The sequence below is a fragment of the Psammomys obesus genome, unplaced genomic scaffold, assembly GCF_907164565.1.
Source record: "Psammomys obesus unplaced genomic scaffold, mPsaObe1.curated_primary_1811, whole genome shotgun sequence".
NCBI classification, from domain to species: domain Eukaryota; kingdom Metazoa; phylum Chordata; class Mammalia; order Rodentia; family Muridae; genus Psammomys; species Psammomys obesus.
Window position 1 is genome coordinate 1,215,784 of NW_026591643.1, and position 20,644 is coordinate 1,236,427.

At 52.1% G+C, this 20,644-nt stretch overlaps 1 protein-coding gene across 1 annotated transcript in view; it reads right to left on the reverse strand.

Annotated features, from left to right (window-relative positions):
• Tgfbr3 (transforming growth factor beta receptor 3) overlaps positions 1–20,644 on the reverse strand; it is a 97,382-nt gene that overhangs the window by 40,939 nt on the left and 35,799 nt on the right. Inside the window, exons 4-5 of the mRNA XM_055611603.1 lie at positions 19,355–19,492; positions 1,951–2,134 (exon numbers count right to left, since the gene is read on the reverse strand). Coding sequence (XP_055467578.1) covers positions 1,951–2,134; positions 19,355–19,492 — 322 coding nt within the window. The remainder of the gene's footprint in view (positions 1–1,950; positions 2,135–19,354; positions 19,493–20,644) is intronic.

The following is a 20,644-nucleotide window of genomic DNA, read 5'->3' on the forward strand; positions in this document are numbered from 1 at the left end:
ACGGAAGACCCACCTGAAAATTCGGGGTGAGTTGTCAAGGTCCCAAGGCTGGGTTGACACCGACCCCTCCCCCTCAGCCTGCATGACCTGTTTCCTGGTCTGCAGCTCCAACCACTGCAGCCCCCAGCACCACCCCGGGACAGACGGTACTGAGGTGGCTAATATGGCCCCGCTTGATTGCTTCAAGAGAGCGTTGGCTCAAGCATCCTGCATTCTTTTCTACAACCCTCCTCCAAGAAAACAGCCCACAGCTTCGAAGTTCGGGCTGCTGGAGCAGCCTCATGGACAGCTAAGGGGTTTTCCAGATGTGCGGATGAGGAATCCATACTTTGCAGCTGCAGCCCGAAGCTGCCTCCCCCAGCTTACACGATGGAAGGTGATATTAGGACGGAGGGCTGAGATCTGAGAACCAGGAGGTGTGTGTATGGGCTGGAAGACTCTTGAGGCCAGGCCCCTCCTGGGACTGTGGACTGCAGAACCCAGGTGTGTGCAGCGTGGCCTTCTTGACCTCACAAATCTGGGGAATCTGAGACAGGCAGGTTGGCGGGCGAGCCTCTACGAAAGGTTTCACTACTGCAAAGCTGCCGTTGCTAAGGGTTCCCAGCCCAGATGCCCTGCCCGCTGAGCTGAAGGAGCACTTCCTGTTGTGTGGAGTAGCTCAGCACAGGTGACTGTGCACGTGCGTGCCCTAAAACTCACACCAAGCGCCAACAGACAGGAGCACAAGAGGCCATCCCAGGTAGAGCCTCTCAGGCTGGCAGGGAGGGCTCGGGCAACAGGGCTGATGACTCTGAGTGCTCATCAATAGCATTCCCGGGCTCTGAGCTCCCCGAGTGGTTCTGCCCCGCCCCCCAGAGCTCCTCTCCACTGTGTGGCCAGCGACTTAGACCCAACTGGTGGCCGAACTCAAGTTTCAGGGGCTCGGGGACACTCAGTCATTAGCCATTTACCCTTTACCCTCTGGCACCGGGGCTTTCATTGTGTTTGCCCTTCTCAGGATGGAGCTCGGCCACTCGGGCGTCATGACCTCCGGGGCAGGTGACTACATTGCTGTGGGCATCGTCAGGGGCACAGGGTCAACCTTCCACATGTTTCTAAGATCCAAGAATGGTTGTCCCTTCCTCCCCTCAAGCCACTGGACTGCTTCAGGCAGGGCGCGCTGCTCGCAGCCTTCGCTGAGGATGATGGGAGTCAGCTCGGCCTGACGACCATGAGAGTCTGGGAACAGCCGTGGCCATACGGACCCCATGCCCACCTGACAGCCGTTATCTCGATTCTGCTTCAAAGCAGCCCAGATCCAAGCTGGGGGAGCAAACTTTCCTCAGCCCCTCCCGCCACGAGCCATCTAGGGAGGAGGTGACAGCGGCTGTCAGACTCCATGGGCACAGCCAGCTGAGGACAGCAGGGCCCGCTCATGAGAGTTCTTTCCTAGTAACTGTTGGGGGTGGGGTGGGGGTGGGGCTCCAAACACTCAACTAAAAATGACTTTAAAAATACTTTGAAAGTAGGGTTCCAAAGCTGAGTTGTTGGATATTCACGTCTTCCTGCAATGCGAGAAACTTAACGTGGTCTTTCTCTCAAAGCAGTTGTTCCTTTCTGGAAAAACTTGTCCTCGTCACGAGCTGCCCCCTCTCCTGCCCCACCCTGCCTCCTCCACTGCCCCAGTCACCCCTGCCCGCCCCACCCCGCCACTTGCTTACTCTGAATTCCGCTTGACTATGTTCTAAGGCCTACACAACAGCCTCCCTGGGTCTCAGCCGCACGACCCACGGCCTCTCAGCAGAGGTGGGGAAGCAGGGCAGGGGCAGAGCGGTCCTCGTGGCCTCTTTCAGGACTCTGCCAGGCCCAGCTCTCTGCACCCCTGCCATCCCTGCCGCTGACCTGCTGGGTTCAGGCAGGCGAACCACCAATGCTTCTAAATCCGTCGGCCCAAAAGCCCGAGAGACGTACCTTCCCCCACTTTAACATAGATGTTTCTTGCTATCTTGAGTTCAGTGAATGAAGTCACTGCTCCATATTCCTTCCGGGCCCAGTGTAACAGATGCTCGTTTCCTTGAGGGAAATTCTTCTCTTCTGTTTGTGCTGTCAAGGAGAAGTTTCCTGGGGGAAACTGGACCACGGAGCCCTCCGACACCTGGAGCAAACAGAACCCACAGTTAACATGCCATAGTAACCTGGAGCCAAACCAGAAGCAGAGGAAGCCCTGGCCAGGCTTAAGCAGCCTGCCTGGTTCATCTCTGTCCTCCGATGTGCAAACATGACAGAGCCAAGCTATCCAGGAGCGGACCCAGGCCAGCTTAGGCCCACTTCTCCTGGATAAGCCCAGGCTGGATGTCCCCTTAAGCCGTGAATGGGCACTAACGGCAGAGTCATCTTTGATACAGCTTCCATTAAAGGCCAACGCGCCAAGCACCAGCATCTTCATCCACAGTGATGCCATGTCTACCTCTCCCCACACACATGGACGTATGCACCACATCTATAGACTGAACTGGACATTTAGGGAAATCACAGCCCTCTCTCAAGGCAGACAGGCTTCAAGTTTTGGCCATGTCCTTTCCTAAACAGTAAGTATTCTTTGCACAGCATGCATCCTAGACAGGATGCCACTCCTAACCCAGGGATGAGGTCAAGTCTACAGCGGGGGTGTAGTTTGTGTGCAAACACTATGCCACATTATGAGCTACACGAACATCTATGGATTTCGGCACAGGGAGGTGGCCCTGGAACCAATGCCATTTGAGTCAATTGTACACAAGTGCCAATACCGTAATATTGCATGTCACACAGGAAGGGCTGGCAAGTGTGCAAATGGACTTCAGGGTCAGGACAAGTAATCTCTTGGTCTGATGAGTAACTAAACATGGCTTCCATGCTGTCACATCTGCCAAACAGACTCACTGCAAAAGGGCATAGTGAGACCCCTTTCCCGAGCATGCACAGAGTGGCCAGAGGTGCCCCATCGTCCACAGGTTCTCATTTCAGACCTCCCGGCAGTAGAAGGACATGCGTAACAGCTCACTTAGTTAACTCAAAATCCCCACAGGCTGTGAGCTCAGCAGGATGCCAAGTGGATCCCAAGAAAACCTGCAAGAAGGTCTATGCACGCGCCACGTTGCCGGGCCGTGTTCGGACCACCTCTGCCTTGCATAGCTTGGTGAAGGGGAGGAGAGCCATCCGCCGCTGTGGTGTGGATGGCTGGCAGAGGGGCTACAGGCTAGTATTTATAAGATGATTCATGTTTATCTGTGTCAACGTGAAAACCCAAAATGTAGGTGACAGGGCTCATAAGCATCAAAACTATAAACGTCATACGTGAAACTCCATTTGCACTATTTATTCTTAACAAAAATCCAGTTACTAACTAAGAGGCATTGGGTAGCCACGCATCAACAACGAACCCCAAACCAAAAGGCGGGACAAAGGCAGGGGCTCCCGTGGTTCCCCCATTTACGACTGAACTTTCACTCTTGGCACGAGTTAACAAATACCTGCCCCTCTACTGCGACTCGCGCTAACATTTCCTAGGCACTATTTCACACTCTCTCATCCTCACATGCATTTACACACACAGCCTTTGTTTGTGTTTAAGGCTGCTCTCGCAATGCATGAGCCTGGCTCTGAACTCGCGAGCGTCCTGCTTTAACCTCCCAAGGGCTGCAATCACAGCCTCGCGCCGCCGTGCCTGCACACTCGTACTTCCAATGCTGATTCTTCCCCTGAACTGACCGGGGGCCCCTGCCCCTGCCTTAATCACAGCGGAGGCAGGATGTGCCTGAAGAGTTGACAGCCTCCATAGTGGGCCCAGCGTGTCCGGCGGGTTCCCGGTGCCTCGGGTCTCCTTAGGAAATGCCTCGCTGAGTGCTTCCTGGTGTGGAAGGCGCACACCCGCCGTGGGCACCTTGCAGATGCCTCTGTGCCAGGGACCCTTAGTCAAGGATGAGTCTATCCCCCAGGGGACACCTGGCAGTGTCTGTGGAGAAATAATCTTGACTGCATGACAGAAGGAGAGGTTGACACCGGTGCCCACCCTGGCCAGAGCCTCTCCCCACCATGCTACGGTGTTCGGAACTGTCCAAAACGCCGCTGAGGCCCACCCTGAGCACCCTTGCCGCAGACACCGACAGTGCACGCCAGGAAGGTTGTGGTGGAGAAGTGTCCTCACTACCCAAACACCCTCAGCATGACCCCCTCATCGCCCCTCTGATATACGTCAGGGTTAGCTTTTTGTTGTTGTTTCAGTGTTTATTTGCATGTGCATGTGGGGGGGGCGTGTGCTGAGGTCAGAGGACACCTGGACACGGTTGCCAGGCTTGGCGGTAAGCTCCTTACCCACAGCACCACCTCACAGGGTTCTGTTCAGTTCTTACAGACCCCGTAAGCCTTTCCATCAGCGCTGGCTCAGGAGGCCCAGTTGTGATCATTAGTAGCCTGGGTCAAAACTGGGTCACTGCCGGTCACTGAGTGCCCGCCACTGCTTGCCAGGCACCACCACGCGCCTTCTGTGTGGCCATGGCAACTTCTAAGAGCCTCGTACCGGTTAAGCAAAGCCAGCGTGGAAGGCTTAGCTTTGACCTTGTTCTGACTTTGTTCATGTCGAAGATCACCAACCGTCTTGTGTCGCACCAGCCATGTCTCAGCTGGGGTGCAGCCAGACATCAACACTGAACCCCCAACCATTGTCTTCGGGCTTCCTGACAGCAGCCCTGCAGTGACATCTTCTTGCACTGAGAAGCACTTACACCTCTGTATTCAGCTCGTCCCCCACGGCCATACAGAGGGGTCCCTGACACACTGCCACTCTATGCCGGGTGTGAAGGCAGGGTCCCTACACGGTGGTCAGGTCCTTTCTCACATTCTGAGGTTCAACTCTGTGCTTTATGTACATTATGCAGAGCAGGCATTTTTCAGCATGAACGAAGAGATGTGCCTCATGGCATCCTCAGCAGAAAGGACAGTGGGAAAGGGCCACTGAGGAGCCATGTGACAGTGAGGCCCACGGGGGCCCTGCTGACTTCTCCCTGCTGTACCCTGTCAGCCTGCCCCGTGCGGTCTCCTCTCCAGGCCTCCCAAGGTTCATAATCCTCTCATAGCTGAGAAATTCGGAGGGTTGCGGCCGCTCCTCGGGCACATCAGCTGCCCGGGCAGGGAGGGGGTCACTGTGGTCAGCGGGAACGTCCGAGTGACCACCCAGCGCTGTCCCCTCCACCAGCTCCGTGGCCCACGAAGGCCCTCCCAGCCATGACAGACTCACAGGTGGTACTGTTCAGGGCAGACCCCTGCAGTCCTCAGGACTAGAAACAAGTGTGACTTCCACAGTAGAGAGAGAATCCTAGAGATGCCAGAAGTCTGCCTCAGCACCAGGGCAGGCCGGCATGAGGCTTATGACCGCCCGACAGAGCAGCCTTCTCACCCCCAGGAGGAGCCACTCACTCATGACAGGTCCCTTTTCTTCCTTTCCTTTCCTTTCCTTTCCTTTCCTTTCCTTTCCTTTCCTTTCCTTCCCCTTGCTTTTCTTTCACTTCTCCATTCCTTTCCTCTTCCTTCCTTTCTTCTTTTCTTCCTCCCAAAATGACACTCATGTGTGTGTGTAGGCACACGTGCATGACACACATCTAAAGGTCAGGGGATGGCCCGTGGAAGTCAGTTATCTCCTCCCACCACGTGGGTCCCAGAAGCCAGTGCTCTTCCGTGACCAGCCATCTCTGCAGCCCTGTCCTCTTTCGTGCCCTAAGATGCGCCTTCAGTTTGCTGCTCTGACTCATGCCTACCAGGTCAGAAAAGCCATTCCTCACTCTTGGTGACACATGCCTTCCGATGGTTGAAGATGTCACAGGACTTCTCTCACATTTCACTCTTCTGGACAGCGTTCTCAGCTTCACACCTAGACGCCTCGGTTGCTAGATCTTCACCAGCAGACTGTGAACACGGCACTAAGCAAAACCCAGTTTCTCTGGATGGGCAGGTCTTGATCGAACCTGAGGCCAGAGGCGATGAGGTCTACTTCCTCCCTCAACTGTGGGAGAGGCCGCAGGTCGAAGACTATGATCCTGCAGTTGGTTCCCCTGGCAACAGCCCCCAACTTGAGGCCACCCAGTAGCCCCCCGTTATCCCATGAACACATGCAAGATATCAACATGGGGACGCCAAAGATTTCAGGAGATGTGTGCCAGACATAAAGAGCAGAGACTAATCGTCTATTTCGTGATATACCCCAAGGAGTGAATTGGTGAACGTGAGTGCTGTTCTAAGAGAATAAAAAGTTAGGCACAAAGATTTTCTGTTTGGATAAAACAATAGAGGTTTCCTGAGGCCATTCTCTCCATTGCCCACACTCCACCTTGTTTCAGGGTCCTCACTCTTTTTAATCTTAAAAAAAAAATACAGTTGCAGTCCCATCCTCATATTGCCTGGAAAGTCTTCCTAAAATGTAGGCGCGTGATAATACAGGACAGCTGAGGATATCACTATGGCCCAGAGCTGGGGAAGGGGCTGGCCTCCATTTCACACCACTTTCCCACATGCCTGGGTTCACCATACAGAGCTAGTCACAGCTCTCGGCTTCTCTGTCCTTCCTCCCTGCCTGGCCAGCAGGCCCCCTTCCCTCCATCCCCTTCTTTGTGGGGCCTCCTGCTCCTTGCCCTCCTCAGGACCCAGCTGCTCACTTACACATGCCTCCTCCTGCCCATCCCCACCCCCTCTCTCTGTCTCTCTGTCTCTCTCTCTCTCTCTCTCTCTCTCTCTCTCACACACACACACACACACACACACACACACACACACACACACACACGCACATGCTACCTTCCCCTCACAAAGACCTGAGGGACAAGAAGCGATCATTCTGAATTTCTTCAGCTGACAGAGCAGTGGCACAGGCAGGGGTGAATAGTGCTCACGGAGCCCTTCCTGAGGCGACTGACAGGAAGGAGCGGTCACCCCAGTTCGCAGAGCTTCTTGCCTCCCCAGCTCCCCAGAAGTGACCCTCAGCCAGGCCTGAAAGCTAAGGACTCCATTTCTCCAGCTGAAAAGCAATTATCAAAGCACACTTAGCAGTTCTGGGTCCCGCCACCAGCGCTGACCCTTCCTCCTGCTTTCTAATTAAACCCAACGCGCTGACATTCCCTGACATGATGGATGTCTTCCTGTGGGAATGTGCAGAACACCAAGCTCCGAGGATCTCGGCTCTCAGCAAGGGTCTGCTGAGGGAAGAATCACCCAGGATTTAACAGTCTACCAGTTCCGGGGAAACTGAGGCACGCCTGAGTCCCTTCCTCTGCAGAATGTTCTTTCCTGCTTGAACTGTGCACAATGTTTGTATTTTAAATTCTGGTTATGCTACCAGAGCTTTTTTAAAAGCGTAGAGCACTGCTCTCTCTGCCAAGGCTAGGAGTTTTATTATAAGAACTTACGGCAAGGCCACGAGAGCCAAGTTTATTATTTTTTCTGGATAAGATTCAATAACCTCATCCAAAAGTACATGAAAAAAAGTGAAGGAGGTGTCTGCCCTTTCGCTTCTACACCTGTGTTCAAGCTTTAACTCTTCAGGTCCTACGTGGACTCACACGTGCCTTCAAGTGGAGCTCACAGGCCCGAGCCAAGGCTGAGTGAGTCTTCCTGGAAATGAGCTTCTCCGAGTTTGCAGTGATGTCAGCGGGTCAGCTGACCCAGAGGTCCGAAGCTGCAGCAGTTTCTCCTCAGCTCCTCCCCAAGCCAGTCGGGGAGAAGAGGGCGCTACGCTGTGGGCAGTACCCCGGCTGTCGACGCCTCCTCTTGTCCTGTGCCCATCCTTGGATTCCACCCAAACCCCCGACCCCAGATCCACAGTCAGGCCCCAGTGCGCAGCCGACCACCAGGTCTGTCCCATAGCCCCTACTTGATGATGGCTCACACACTGCCCTCAGAACCCAGCCTTCAATCGCCTTGACACACAGGCCTTAGAGCTGCCTCCCGGCCAAGAGCTGTGCCCTGGCAGTATCCCCATCTTGGCATACATCCTCTGCTTCACCCAGCGCCTTCTACCGTGGCACAGGACATGCTCATTTACTCTGCTCATTCTGCAGCGCTCCCTCTGGGGCCCGGAGTCCAACCCCGTGTCCTGCAGGGGCACATCCCAGGTCCCGGCACTGGCTCCTGAAATTCAGCTGGTTGGCTGTGCCTGCCCTGAGCCCATGCTGAGGGCAGTCCAAGGTCAGATTGAGGAGTGGAGACGTCAGGAGCGCTAGGAACTATCTTCATGCCCATTCTCGCACTAGCCAGTGGGGTAGCCATTGAGCACATACTAACAGCTGAAATGGGGCTAAACAGACCCACATTGAAGATAAAAGACACAGCGGAGTTTAAAGATTTCTTTTTTACAAAAAGTAAAGTACCCTAGAGTTATTTTATAAAACGTTACATGGTCAAGTATGACGTTGGATGAATTAGTGATATTTTATTTACCTATAGTTAGAATGACACATGGTTCATGCTTGACTGTATTGGATGGTCTTCTTCCAATATAACCTCAAGGAAGGGGTGCCCGCACAGGCTGGCCATGGGCGTTCACCCATTGAGTCTTAGACGCAGGACACACTCAATGGCAAGGAGTCACTCCCAGCCAGTGACTCCCCAAGTGTGATTTTCACACCAGTGTGCAACCGGCGGGAGGAATCAAAATGCAGCTTCCAGGACGGTGGGAGTAGAACCCAGGACTCTAGAGGCTACATCATAACCCTTCCCATCCCTGTCTCTGGTGCACAGCTGAGTAATGCTGGTCTGGCCAGAGACACAAATCTTCTTTACTCATTTGTTTTCACGGTGCTGGGGACTGAAGCCAGGGACTTTTGCAGCCTAGACTAGCGCTCTGCCTGACGTTACGTCACCAGGCCTGCAAGTAATCTTTGGTATTGATTTTATTTATTGTGGATTCCTTAATAAGTTCAATGCATTAAATCACAGCTATCTCCCATGTCTCCACGTGTGTGTTTGTTCTGTAAATGTGCAGGGTGTGTGTGTGTGTGTGGGGGAGGGTTATTACCACAGTGGCATGTGGAGATCAGAAGTTTGGACAAGACTGCTCTGTGACCAAATGAGACTCTCTTCCCTTGGGGAAGGGGTGGGGGAAAAGCAGCCACATGGCAGATGCAGCCATTGTCTTGCATGTTTGTTTGTTTTCTTTAAAAGTGGGTCTTGCAAAATAAGAGAAGCCACAGCTCCTCGACAATAAGGCAAAGCCTGCTGAGGCCTCACAGGAAAGGCTCAGTGCTTAAACAGGGTCCGAAAATCGGCCCTTGGTGCCCTCACACCCACCTCCACAGAAAGGCACCGGGGAGATCACAGGGGATGTTTTGTGTGCAAAGTCCAGCAAAAATCAAACCTTTCAGAACTCAGAAAGCTCTGCCTCCAGTGAGGAGTGAACCCTTCGTCATCTCAGGAGGAACGTGCTCGCCCACTTCCTTCCAAGTCCCGTGACGCGAAATTCAACCTGAGACATGCTTTCTATTAACATACGTCATGGCTTGATTGTTTTGAAAGGGTTTATTCTGAAGAAAGTATAACTTCCATGCCATAAACCTACATTCATGACTTGCAAAGCTACGTGTTCGTGAGCCATGTAATCGCAGCATTTGCCAACCATGCATTCAGGAAATGCAAATTTATGTAACTGCTTTTTAAGATTCTTGGGTGTTTTTATTTTGTAACTCAAACCAGGTTACTTTCTTCCAACGAAATGACTTAGAATGTACTTGACTATTAATTCTCCTTAAAGCATTCATCATGACCATCTTGGGATGCTCTTACGTCTCCTGAAGTGTAAGATGATGAGAGAGACCGAGTCCACTGCATGCTCTTCAGACATGTTCGTACACAGCACACAGGAAATGCTGGTGCTGCCCTGGACACCAGCAAGCGCACGCCTGGACGTAAGCCAGTGTGAGGCGGTGTGCTGACACCCACAGAAGCAGCACAAGGATTGAGTGGACGTGAGAAAGGGTCGCTACAAGAAGACTCGAAAGCTCTCAGCCGAGGGCTGAGGACCAGGCTAGGCCCAGGGTAATCAAGTGTGGACCCCAGGTTAGCCGGAAACGCATCCGGGCCTTACAGCACAATGCTCTGGGTTTCCGAGTTCACACTTCCTCACCTTCTAGGCTCCCGTGATAGTAGAAGGAGCTTGCCAGGCACGGCGACTCGGGCCTTCCATCCCAGCACTCGGGAAGCAGGCACAGGCGCATCTCCAAGAATGTGAGGCCAGCCTGATCTATGTAGTGAGTTTCAGGCTAGCCAGGGCTACACAGTGAGACCCTATCCCAAACAAACAAAAACTAACAACAAAGTAGTTATGTGGGCCTAATTTCGAAGTACATTTGCCACCTAAAGGTGGTCGGGATGGGGGGGGGGGTGTCAGCAGAGGCACGAGGCCTGGAGGAGTTGCTCCTGCTGCTGAATTTGTCACTGTTATTTACCCCCAGGCTGGGCCTGCATACCTCTCACTACAGGCACAAACAGAAGCTGACAGAAGCCAGATAGCCCTTAGGGTCTTAGAATGCCTTTATAGGTTTTCCTCATCCATGCTGGTACAAACCTCTTGCTTCACAGAAAGTGATGGTTTGAAGAAGCAGGAGGACCTATGGAAGCCACAGGGTGGGCATCAAGGCTGAAGAACTGAGTCTCTGTGTGCTAGGGTCAAGCCTCCTTCAGCCCAGGCCCCACATTGACAGCACACTGGGAGGAGAGCCAGTCACGGCCTGGATGTGAATGCTTGCTGGGCAGGTCCTATGCAGTGTCAATCTTTGTTTGACAACACAAGAAAGGAGCTCAGAGCCATCAAATGGAGCTCACACAGCCGAGCAAGGTGTGAGCACAGTTCAAAACTGCCGCTCCCAACCCCAATGTGTGCTCTGTCCACGTGGGACGGTGGGCACTGGGCAGGCCTGGGCAGGCCATCTCCCCTTGCTGAGAAAATCCGCCCCCAGGTCAGCAAAGATCTGCGGGCAGAGAGCAGAAAGGGAGAGCAGGAAGGCCTCTTCTGGCCTTCTGTATTATTTCTTTCTCTGACCCTCCCTACCCTGCTGCCTGAGGAAAAGTGAGAGGAAAGAGAAGGGAAAGGACAGACTGTACAGGCAGGCATGACTTTCGGACACAAACTCTCTGGCTGGAAACCAAGCTAAACAGCTAGATCCCCAAGTGTGAAATGACTTAAAGATGGCTGAGGAGAACCCGGGACGGAGAGAGCATGATGGCACAAATGTGCGGCGTGCAGACACACGATGGCTCGCTCTGGACGTCAGCTTGACTCGGCTGCCGTGGCGGCTCACACTGGCAGCTCAGCAGGGTCTAGATGCACCCACGAGGCAGCCCTCTGGGCATGTGTGTGAGGGATTTCTAGACTGGTGTGTCTGAGGTGAGAGGGCACCTCTAAGTGTGCACAGCAGCGGTCCGTGGTTTGGGGTCCCGGCAGAGTCAGGAATGGGAGAGGAGTCTAGCCTCTGTCTCTCTGCTTCCTGATGAGGGATTCCTGTGACTGGTTGCCCGTGTCCCTGCCACCGCCTTCCCCCGACGGGCTGTCCTTCCAGACTGAACCACAGTAAACCCTTCCTCCGTCCTGCTGCTGTGCTCAGGTGTTTTCATACCCAACAAGACACATGACTGTGAGCTACAGACCCATGAGTGACCGCACACACCCGCACGCCGTCAGGAAGGGGTACTGCAGGTGTGACCAAAGCCCAAGAATGACTGACTCTAAGGAAGGCCAGTCTTAGGGCTGTGGGACAGCCTGGCCCAGCAGTGGAAAGCCCTCACGGGCCCAGGAGGGGCTGCCCCGAGGAAGAAAACGTTCATGCTGTGTTCACATCAGCTCATGTCCATGGCATCAGTCTCTCCCGGAAAGTTCTATCTTCAGCTCCTCTTGCCTTCCCCACAGGGGTCCAAGGCAATTCCTTGCAGTAACTCTTTGTTATATCCCCTACAGGGTCCACTGCCCCGAACCCCTGGCTGACACACTTTCTGTGAATGGCTGATACGAGCCCCAGGAGAAATGGAGCTATACTCTGGCCCACTGAGCAATCAAACCCAAGAACAGTTAGGGAACACAGGGCCTGAAGGCCACGTCCTCGGGGAGAAGCAAAGGAGAAGGCCATAAGCCACACACACTGGTCTGCGTCCTTCGGGACCTTCCAAGCTGGATTCCTGCGCCCCCACCCCCATTTTCTCGTTTATAATCCACTCTCTGTGGACGGCCAGGATGGCGTCCTCTGCCAAAGCTAAGAAAGTTGAACTAGGCACATCTAACCTCAATGATGAAATGGCCCCCCAGGGGCTAAGGATATATGTGTAATTAAGCAAGGCAGCCTGTGGAGCAGAGCCAAAAGCAGGCCAACCAGGAGCCCAGAGGAAGGCGTGTACTTGGGGAAGAGGTCAAAGAAACAATGTCTAAACCCTTGGCCAAGAGAACACTGCAGAGCCTACATCCCAGCTCTGAAGCCATTTACAACAGACGTGGTTAGAGTGAGGCCTCTGCTCACTCATGTCCCAGTTGGCTGTGAAGTCCCAGTCTTGGGATAGTCTTTAGTGGCTCCATGCTAGACACCAGGGTGACAGATGACACATAGCTGTGTCTTCAGGTCAGGCCCCAACAAGGCCCCTGTTTGCTGTTCTGAAGAATGCTGCTACTAATCCCTAACCAAGCCTGCTGCTCTGCCTCTGCATCATACAGCAAAATGGTCACAGGATTGCCGCAAAGGTGAAATAAAGTAATCTGTGGAAATACTCTGGAGCATTCAGCGGCGATGCACACTGTTTAATGCTCATTAAATATACGCATGCACGCGTATCTTCCAAACAGGTCTCAAGGGCTCTGTGACAGACCTCACCAGAGCAGATGCTGAGCGTTCTTATCCAAACTCTAGGAAGGGATTTCTTTTGCCTGCACTCATGGAGCAAAGCAACGCTGACCTAGAACTGGAACTCTATTCAAGAACGCTTCCTCACAGATAATGACAAAGGGACTAGAGGTCAAATGAGCTTTGGTCACTATGGGCTTCAGGCAGAGGAGCATTCATTCGGCTTGGACTGTCACTCACAGTCCAATGGTACGTGAATGACCATCATGGTATCATTAGCAGCTCAGGTTTGCAGCAAGGACTCTAAGCCACTGACAAATAATGGCAAAAATAGAGTTTAAAATACAAATTCTACCCTGCACGTAGATATAATGAAGTGATTCTGAAGCCAGAAATCTAGATGATAAGGACTGGAGATGCAGAAACCACGCTATGTCAAATACACTGGACGGTCTGGACCCAGGAAGGAGTTTGGCCATTCCGAAGTCATCCAGAAACGGGCTGTGCAGGCCGTTATAGGAACTGTATCACAACTCCACCCTCTGCAGCTGGGCATAGCCGAGTGCTTGCACCCCAGCACCCCAGAGCCTCCTGGGAGGCAGCTTCCCCCTCATCCCATATGAGAAGAAAACGTTAAGCAACACTCATTTTCCTTCCCACATGGCTCTGTGAGGCCATCCAACCTGCTACCCAAGGCACCAGAGACTAACGTTTGACATGATCCCCCAGCACCCGGGCAGGGCAGATGCACCAGGTCACCAGATTAGCAGACACAAGGAAAAACCAGTCTTCCCTTCAATGTACCCAAGTTTGTTTAACCTCAGTTTGTTGAATGAAAGTGAAGGTTTCACAGGGCTGGGCCTACACTCAGACATGACCCAACACACCTAGCAGGGCCAGGAAAGTCCATGCTGGCTGAGCCCCCTGACAGGATGTCTTGCTCAGGAAACTGCGAGAGGGCAGAGCAGGGGCCCGGGCCACTCGTCCACGGCAGCATCCAGCGCCATCTCTGGTGCTCGAGGGTGAAGGCCAGGAGAGCCTCTCCAGCCCTCTCTGCAGCAGCTGTACCAGCTGAAGCTGGCCTGGCTCCAGCGCCTGGCTGCCACAGTGACATTTCGGAAAGGCTCTCTTCCCACAAAGGGGCAGAAACTCGTTCCTAGGAACTGCGGTGGTTGACTGACCCCAGCTCGTGAAGAGATCAACCCTATACAATTAAGGCTTTTCGGGACGAGCCACAAAAACCAACAGATAAGCAGCCTCTTGAGGAGAAATGCGTGGTACACAACCACTTGGAACCTCCTCAGGACACAATGAGTCATCCCACCAGGGATCTGAGAAGAACCACCGCGGATCTGTGTTTGTTTAATCTGCCCTCAGGAGAGAGTTTACTTGGGGTGAGACCTCACTGGCAAAGCCGGGATGATACAGCCAGAGCCCTGCTTTACTGGGGTGACACCTCCAGCCCCACGAAAGCTGTGTGTGTTTCCAGCCCCCAGCCCATTCCCTGCACGCCACTCCCTGGGGTCCCCTCCTGGAGGCTGTGACCTCGGTGCACGGGGAGGAGGATGAGTCCCGTTCTCTCCAGCTTCGGGATCTGAACAGCCCTACATTTTTATACTGCACCCCACTCCTGACTTTCTAGCGATCTCTGCTGACCAATGGAAGGCCCCCTGAAGGGGTCCGCCTCCTCCTTCCCTGTGATCTTGGTGGCCATTCACCTCCAGCCCACAGGCAGAAAAAGGGACGCTGAGTCAATGAGCAGCTCATAGGTAAAACATCATTCGAGGTATGCTAATTCTGTGGGCTCCCAAGTCTGGGAGCAGAACTGCCAGGGAAGGACGTCAGGGAGCTTTTCTGCATTTTGTGTTTCGATCCAGATTTTTAAATGCAGTACAATAGAACCCAGAGGATTTTCGGTGTGTTTGTTTTAAGGTCCCTCCTCCACAGCGAGCGTGCCCCAGTTCCTCTCAGGCACATCTGCACACAGCAGCCCTCAGTCACACATGGCGCGGCTTGCGGGAGGTGGACGCTGCGCTTGCGCTGTGATCGGCTGCACTGCCCTGAGCTCACATCTGGGGCTGCTTAACAACTGATTGGAAATTTAGCCTTTCGATTTCCAGTTAAATACTAGGCACAGGAAAACAAATAGCACTTGTTTTCACTGAGTCTTGTCAGGCATCCAAACTGCAGGGCAGGCCAGAGAGCAGCCTGTGGTTTGGTGGCAGAGGCCCAAACCCTCCGCCTTCCCACCCCCTCCAGCACGAGCAAAAGGAAGAAACCAGATTTTGGCAGCAGGACGTTTCAAGCACCCTTCCCCCTTCTTTGGGCATGCGGAGCTGTTTTTAAATATTCAGTGTGTTCCTGGTATTAATTTACATTTTTTATTAGGATTAAGTTTTGATTTGTTTTTAATCCAAAGCCAAAGAATAAAGTTCGGCTTCCCTCGCTGATTCCCACTGCCTTGCCTTGCTCTTTACTTGGATTTGCTGCGGAGGGAAGGGTTCTGTTGCTATCCTCTGTTTCCAGTTAAGTTAGAAGACGGTTTTCCAGCAGCTGTGTTAGCAAAGCACTGGCTTGAGAAAGCTGGGGGAACTGGGGGGACCAGCTTAACTGAAACGCTGTAGCTGTGACACGGCAACTGAGGCCTGTGCAGCTCAGGGCCAGGAACAGGGATGTTCGCCAGTTAGTGCAGGGGCCAGGACCAGTACACAAAAAACTGAGTTTCCAGAAAAAAAAAATTAATTAAACTTGGATTTTCAGATAAAGAATGGATAAGTTTCAGTAGTAGAATCATGTTGTACAGGCGTACTTCGGCAAACTGTTTAGTGTTTCTCTGAAACTCAGCTTTAACTGCAAGCTGGCATTCATATGTCAAACTGCAGTCACTGTCCTGTGAGACCAGCCTCTACGCCCTCCTACTCCCCATCTGGCTGCCAAAGATAGTCAGTTTTCTTTCCTGATGGCTGGGAAAGAAAGGAATCACGGACAGCAGTCCCGAGAGAGCATATCGCTGAGGAAGGGCCCTCAACCTTGAGGCGTCCTAATCTTAGACTCCGTGTCCTGCTGTAACCAGCAGGCGAACGACTAACTGCGAACTTTTAAAAAAGGGAACAGCCACGTCCAGGTAGCTCCTGCAGCACTGGACTGCAGGCTGTGCGCCAAGCCTGCACTCGACTTCATGGTGAGCCGCTTCTGTCTTACTATCACAAATCACTTACAGAGCACATGTGTTGCAGGGCGGTTCCGTAGAAGAGTTACCCCGGGGAAACCGTGAAAGAAAAAATGACATAAGGTATTAGAGCTCGTGGGGCGGTTCCTGAAAGGTACTGAGAACCAAAGCAAAGAAATAAGAATGACGGCCACTACCTACACAGACCTCTGTGAGTTCAAGGCCATCCCAGTCCACACAGTATACACCAGAGCTCTGTGAGTTCAAGGCCATCCCAGGCCACACAGTATACACCAGAGCTCTGTGAGTTCAAGGCCATCCCAGGCCACACAGTATACACAGTATACACCAGAGCTCTGTGAGTTCAAGGCCATCCTGGTCCTCACAGTGAGAACAGTCCCAAGTAGGGCGGGCTTAGGAACATCACTTGCCACCACGCCTGTGACCTGAGCACGGCGTGGAGGGAGAAGCGTGGAAGGACTCCCACAAGGTACCCCACTACCACACTCTTAGGATGGGATGTGTGCCTCAAAATGTGCCAAGCAAAACAGAGACATTGGAAGTGCAAAGGCACAAGTCAGACTCTTGACAAGGTTCACCTTACATGTGTACGTGTGTGTGTGTGTGTATACACACACACATATACGTATAGACATATATATGACAGATGTCAGAGGCGTTAAACGCTTCGTTTGAAATTACTTGAGATTTATAGCAGAATGGTATGTATTCCAGAAACACAGCTTTTAACAACACCTACCTCCTGTCTTTTTTCAGAGCTGTTTCCCCCTTAACCCCAAGCCAGTTCTGGAGGAAAGGCAGGGCAGCTACCAAAGGCTGAGCTGCTAATTTCGCTGGCCATTCTCTGACCCACCATGCAGGAAGTTACCACATGGATTTTAGTCATAGTCATCCTAGGATGGGCTCCAGCCTTTCTTGCCCTCCTGATTCACTTTAATTAATTAAATATATATATTTATTTATTTAAATATATATATATTTAAATATATATATATTTAATTTTATAAACTTTATTATAAGGAAGAGCCTTGCAAATTAAAAAAAAAAAAACCAAACAAAAAACCGCACACCAAAACTACAAGACAGAAATCTCTCCTCCCAAAGAACGCCCACACAGGTCAGACAGGGCTCTGAGGCGGCGGAGCCTCTACTCTGGGCCTAACACTCACCGTCAAGTCTATTGCTCTGCACCTACGCACTACCAACCGCACAAACTCCACTCCACTAGAAAAACAAGCCGCTTTACCTCTTCTCCCAGAGCTCCTGCCCATCACTCCTTCCTCAGCCCGATAGTTACTCTTTTTCTTTTCTGTTACGCTGTACCACGTGTGCCCTTGCTTACATATATACATATATTATTGGCTAGAGTCTGCACAGGTGCTTCTTTTTCCTTAATGGAATTGTAGAACTCACTTTTTAAAAGCTTTTAAGGTGTTTTATTTTATGTGTACGATTGCTTTACCTGTACCTGTGTCTGTGCCCCACATTCACACCTGATGCCTGAGGAGGCCAGAAGGGGGCATCACGACCCCTGGGTCTGGAGTTGACATGGTGTGAGGTACCACATGGGTGCTGGGAACTGAACAGAGCAGTGTTCTCAGCCTCAGGCATCTCTCCAGATGACGCACTCTTTACACAACTCACTAGCTCTGTAAGACATTGCTCCACTTGGGTCTGTCCAACCTGCTGTCATCATGGGGTCCGGCTGCACGCATTTCTGGCAGGATGGCTGCAAAGGTGTGCTGGCTAACTTCACGTCAACCCAGTCTAGAGGTATCTGAGAGGAGGAGCCTCCCTTGAGGAAAGGCCTCCGTGGGATCCAGCTGCTGGGATCTTAGTCAGTGATTGATGTGGTGTCCTGGTTCTATGAGAAAGCAGCTGAGCAAGCCTTGGGGAGCAAGCCAGTGAGCAGCACCTCCATGGCTTCTGCTTCTGACTGCTCCTGCCTCCAGGCTCAGTTCCTGCCCTCACTGCTTTTGGGGATGAGCAGGTACAGGGAGCCATGGGTAAAATAGCCCTTCCCTCCCCACCTTGCTTCAGTTGTGTGTCTCATCACAGCAGTGACCCTAAGACACAGGACCCTTCACTCTTTCTCACTTACAGACACACAGTGGTTATCTGCCCCAGAATGGTGTCATTTCTGACGTTTGCTTCAAGCACTGCTGAGGATTCCCTGCTGTCTGTCATTGCTATTTTCTTCTCTAATTAATAAGTAATTTATGAGAAAGTACTTAGAGTATCTGAATATACTCTCCTTTTAAATCCCCCTGTTCCGGTAATTGGACCTAGCATCTACTGAAAATTCTTGTCTGATCAACTTTCCCTGTGATGGCTGCAAAACAACATTCTAACTCAACCCTTTCTTCTGTTTGTATTTAATTAGCATTTTACTGCAAAGAAGAGCTACCCCCATCTCTTCTATTTTGCATGTTTATTCACCTACCAGTTATGTGGGGCCTTACGTTATTCAGCAAACACCTTCCATTGGCTAAAATGTCGTTCATATACAAGTGACAAGAACTAAAGTCACATGGGTGGCGAGACTGACTCTAGGCAAAAGTAGGACCATCCACTTACAGGTGAGATTCTGGGAGCCCGAGGCGCAGTGAGGGAAAACCACTCCCTCACACGTGACTGTGGAGATGACCGAAGAGCGCTCATCAGACATGATATCACAGCCCAAACATTTCATCCAACAACCATCTACTTCTCCACAGCCAGCGAACACGAGCATTCTGGCAAACTCCAAAGCATATGATTTACAAACAGGAGGTGATGTTTGGACCATTCTGCAAGAGCCAGGCTCCAACTTTTTAAAAAAAATAAAATAAAATACAAATGATTTCATGCTTGGAGCTCACTGTGTCACTTTCTCAACAAACAGCTCCTCGTATCAGAAACGAGGCCTGGTAGACACAGAGAGCCTGGGGCTTGTGTGTTTATCTTGTGGTTAGAGACCACACACCCAGAAGCTGTTTCCAGCGTTGACAGTGCTCAGAATCCACAGGCAGAAGAGACCAGCAGGGCTCAGGCCTCAGAGGTCTGACTGTCTCCACAGAACTCACTGTGGGTGGCTTATGCTTTCTTCAAACTCTTTCCCACACCATCCAAACATCCCCTCAGGTGCACACAGACATGCAGCACCTTTGGTACCCTGTTTTCAAACCCTTTGTGATCTGGGCACGCTACACACAGTTATAATCCTAGCATTCAGGACTCCGAGACAGAAGGACTGAGTGACTGAGTGTTTGAAGCCAGGCTCGGCTGCACAGCAAGAAATGACTCAGTGCCTTACAGAAATCAAGACCTTCGATCATTTGGGGAAGGGGTGTTGAACACTTACCAGGAAGTGTCTGGGGACGCCAGCAGCCAGTCTCTCCGTCTTCAGATGCCAGACCAGGGGCTGTGGGGAGCTGAGCAGGAACACGACAGGTTTGTGGTGAGTGTGCACCGAGGAGATGGGGTTCAGATGCAGGGTGACCTAGAAGACAGCAGACAGCGGGGAGCTTAGTGCTGGCTCCCAGCACCCCGACACCTCACACCTCACTGCCCAGAGCTGTGACACAGCTCCCAGCACACACGGTGATCTGAACGTGGCTGGTTCCCGGCCATTGCTTCACTACCTAGTGGCTGTGTCCTACAATCGGTCCCATTACTCACAGAACACAAGTACACAGAATACTTTCTTTTACACCAAACTGGTAACAGGAACAAAAACTACCCTCCCTCAGGGATTCCTGAGCCTTCAAGCCAGAAACCTAAACTGAAATTACAGAATAGGATCTTCTGCAGGCAAGCTCCCTCCCACCCCCACCCCCAGGCCCACAGAAAGGACTTCCTTCTCGCCCAGGTAGTTTCCAACCTCTACAAAGTCAGGTGAGCTCTGCCAAAAACCAAACCAAACCAAACAAACCAAAATGTGCTGAGAGGGAAGAGAGGGGCTAGCCAGAGCTGTCTTCTTCCTTCCGGCTGCCAGCATGAAGGGGATTTCCAAAGAAATGGAGCCCAAAGGTCCGACGGAATAAATAACAACTACAGAGGCCTGGGGGGTGGCTCAGCTCACCACCTGCCGCTACAGCTCCAGAGGGCCTGAGGCCTGTTCCGGCCTCCGATGGCTCCTGCACACGCCCAAGCTCACCCAGACGCCAGGGCACAGCAAGAGAAGCGACAGACAACACGAGGGCTGCCGGCCCACTTTATCCTAAAGCACCTCTGCCTTCTTTCCTAGGGACAATCTAGAACCAATTCATTTATCACCATACCCAAGCACCGAGCTTCTCCTGGCTTTCAAAAGATAATGCTTTAGCTTACGCTAAGCACCCTCTAGACATCAGTCAAATATACTCCGCCTTTCCGGATACCGCAGGGCATATTATTCTACCTAGAGTTTGCACATGCGTGTATAATCCTATCACTCGGTAACTACTGAGCATGCCTGTCTTAACTTCCACAACCGACTACACACACAGATGCACCCTGAACTGAGGGCTGTCTATGTTTCAGGCAGCAACACGACTGCCCCACTGCAGCCAGTCTGTAAACATGTATGTAACCCCAAGGATTAAAAAGAGGCTGAAGAAATTGCTAAGGTCAAAGGGCTTAGCTGGCTAATTTGCAGCAAAATACAAAAACA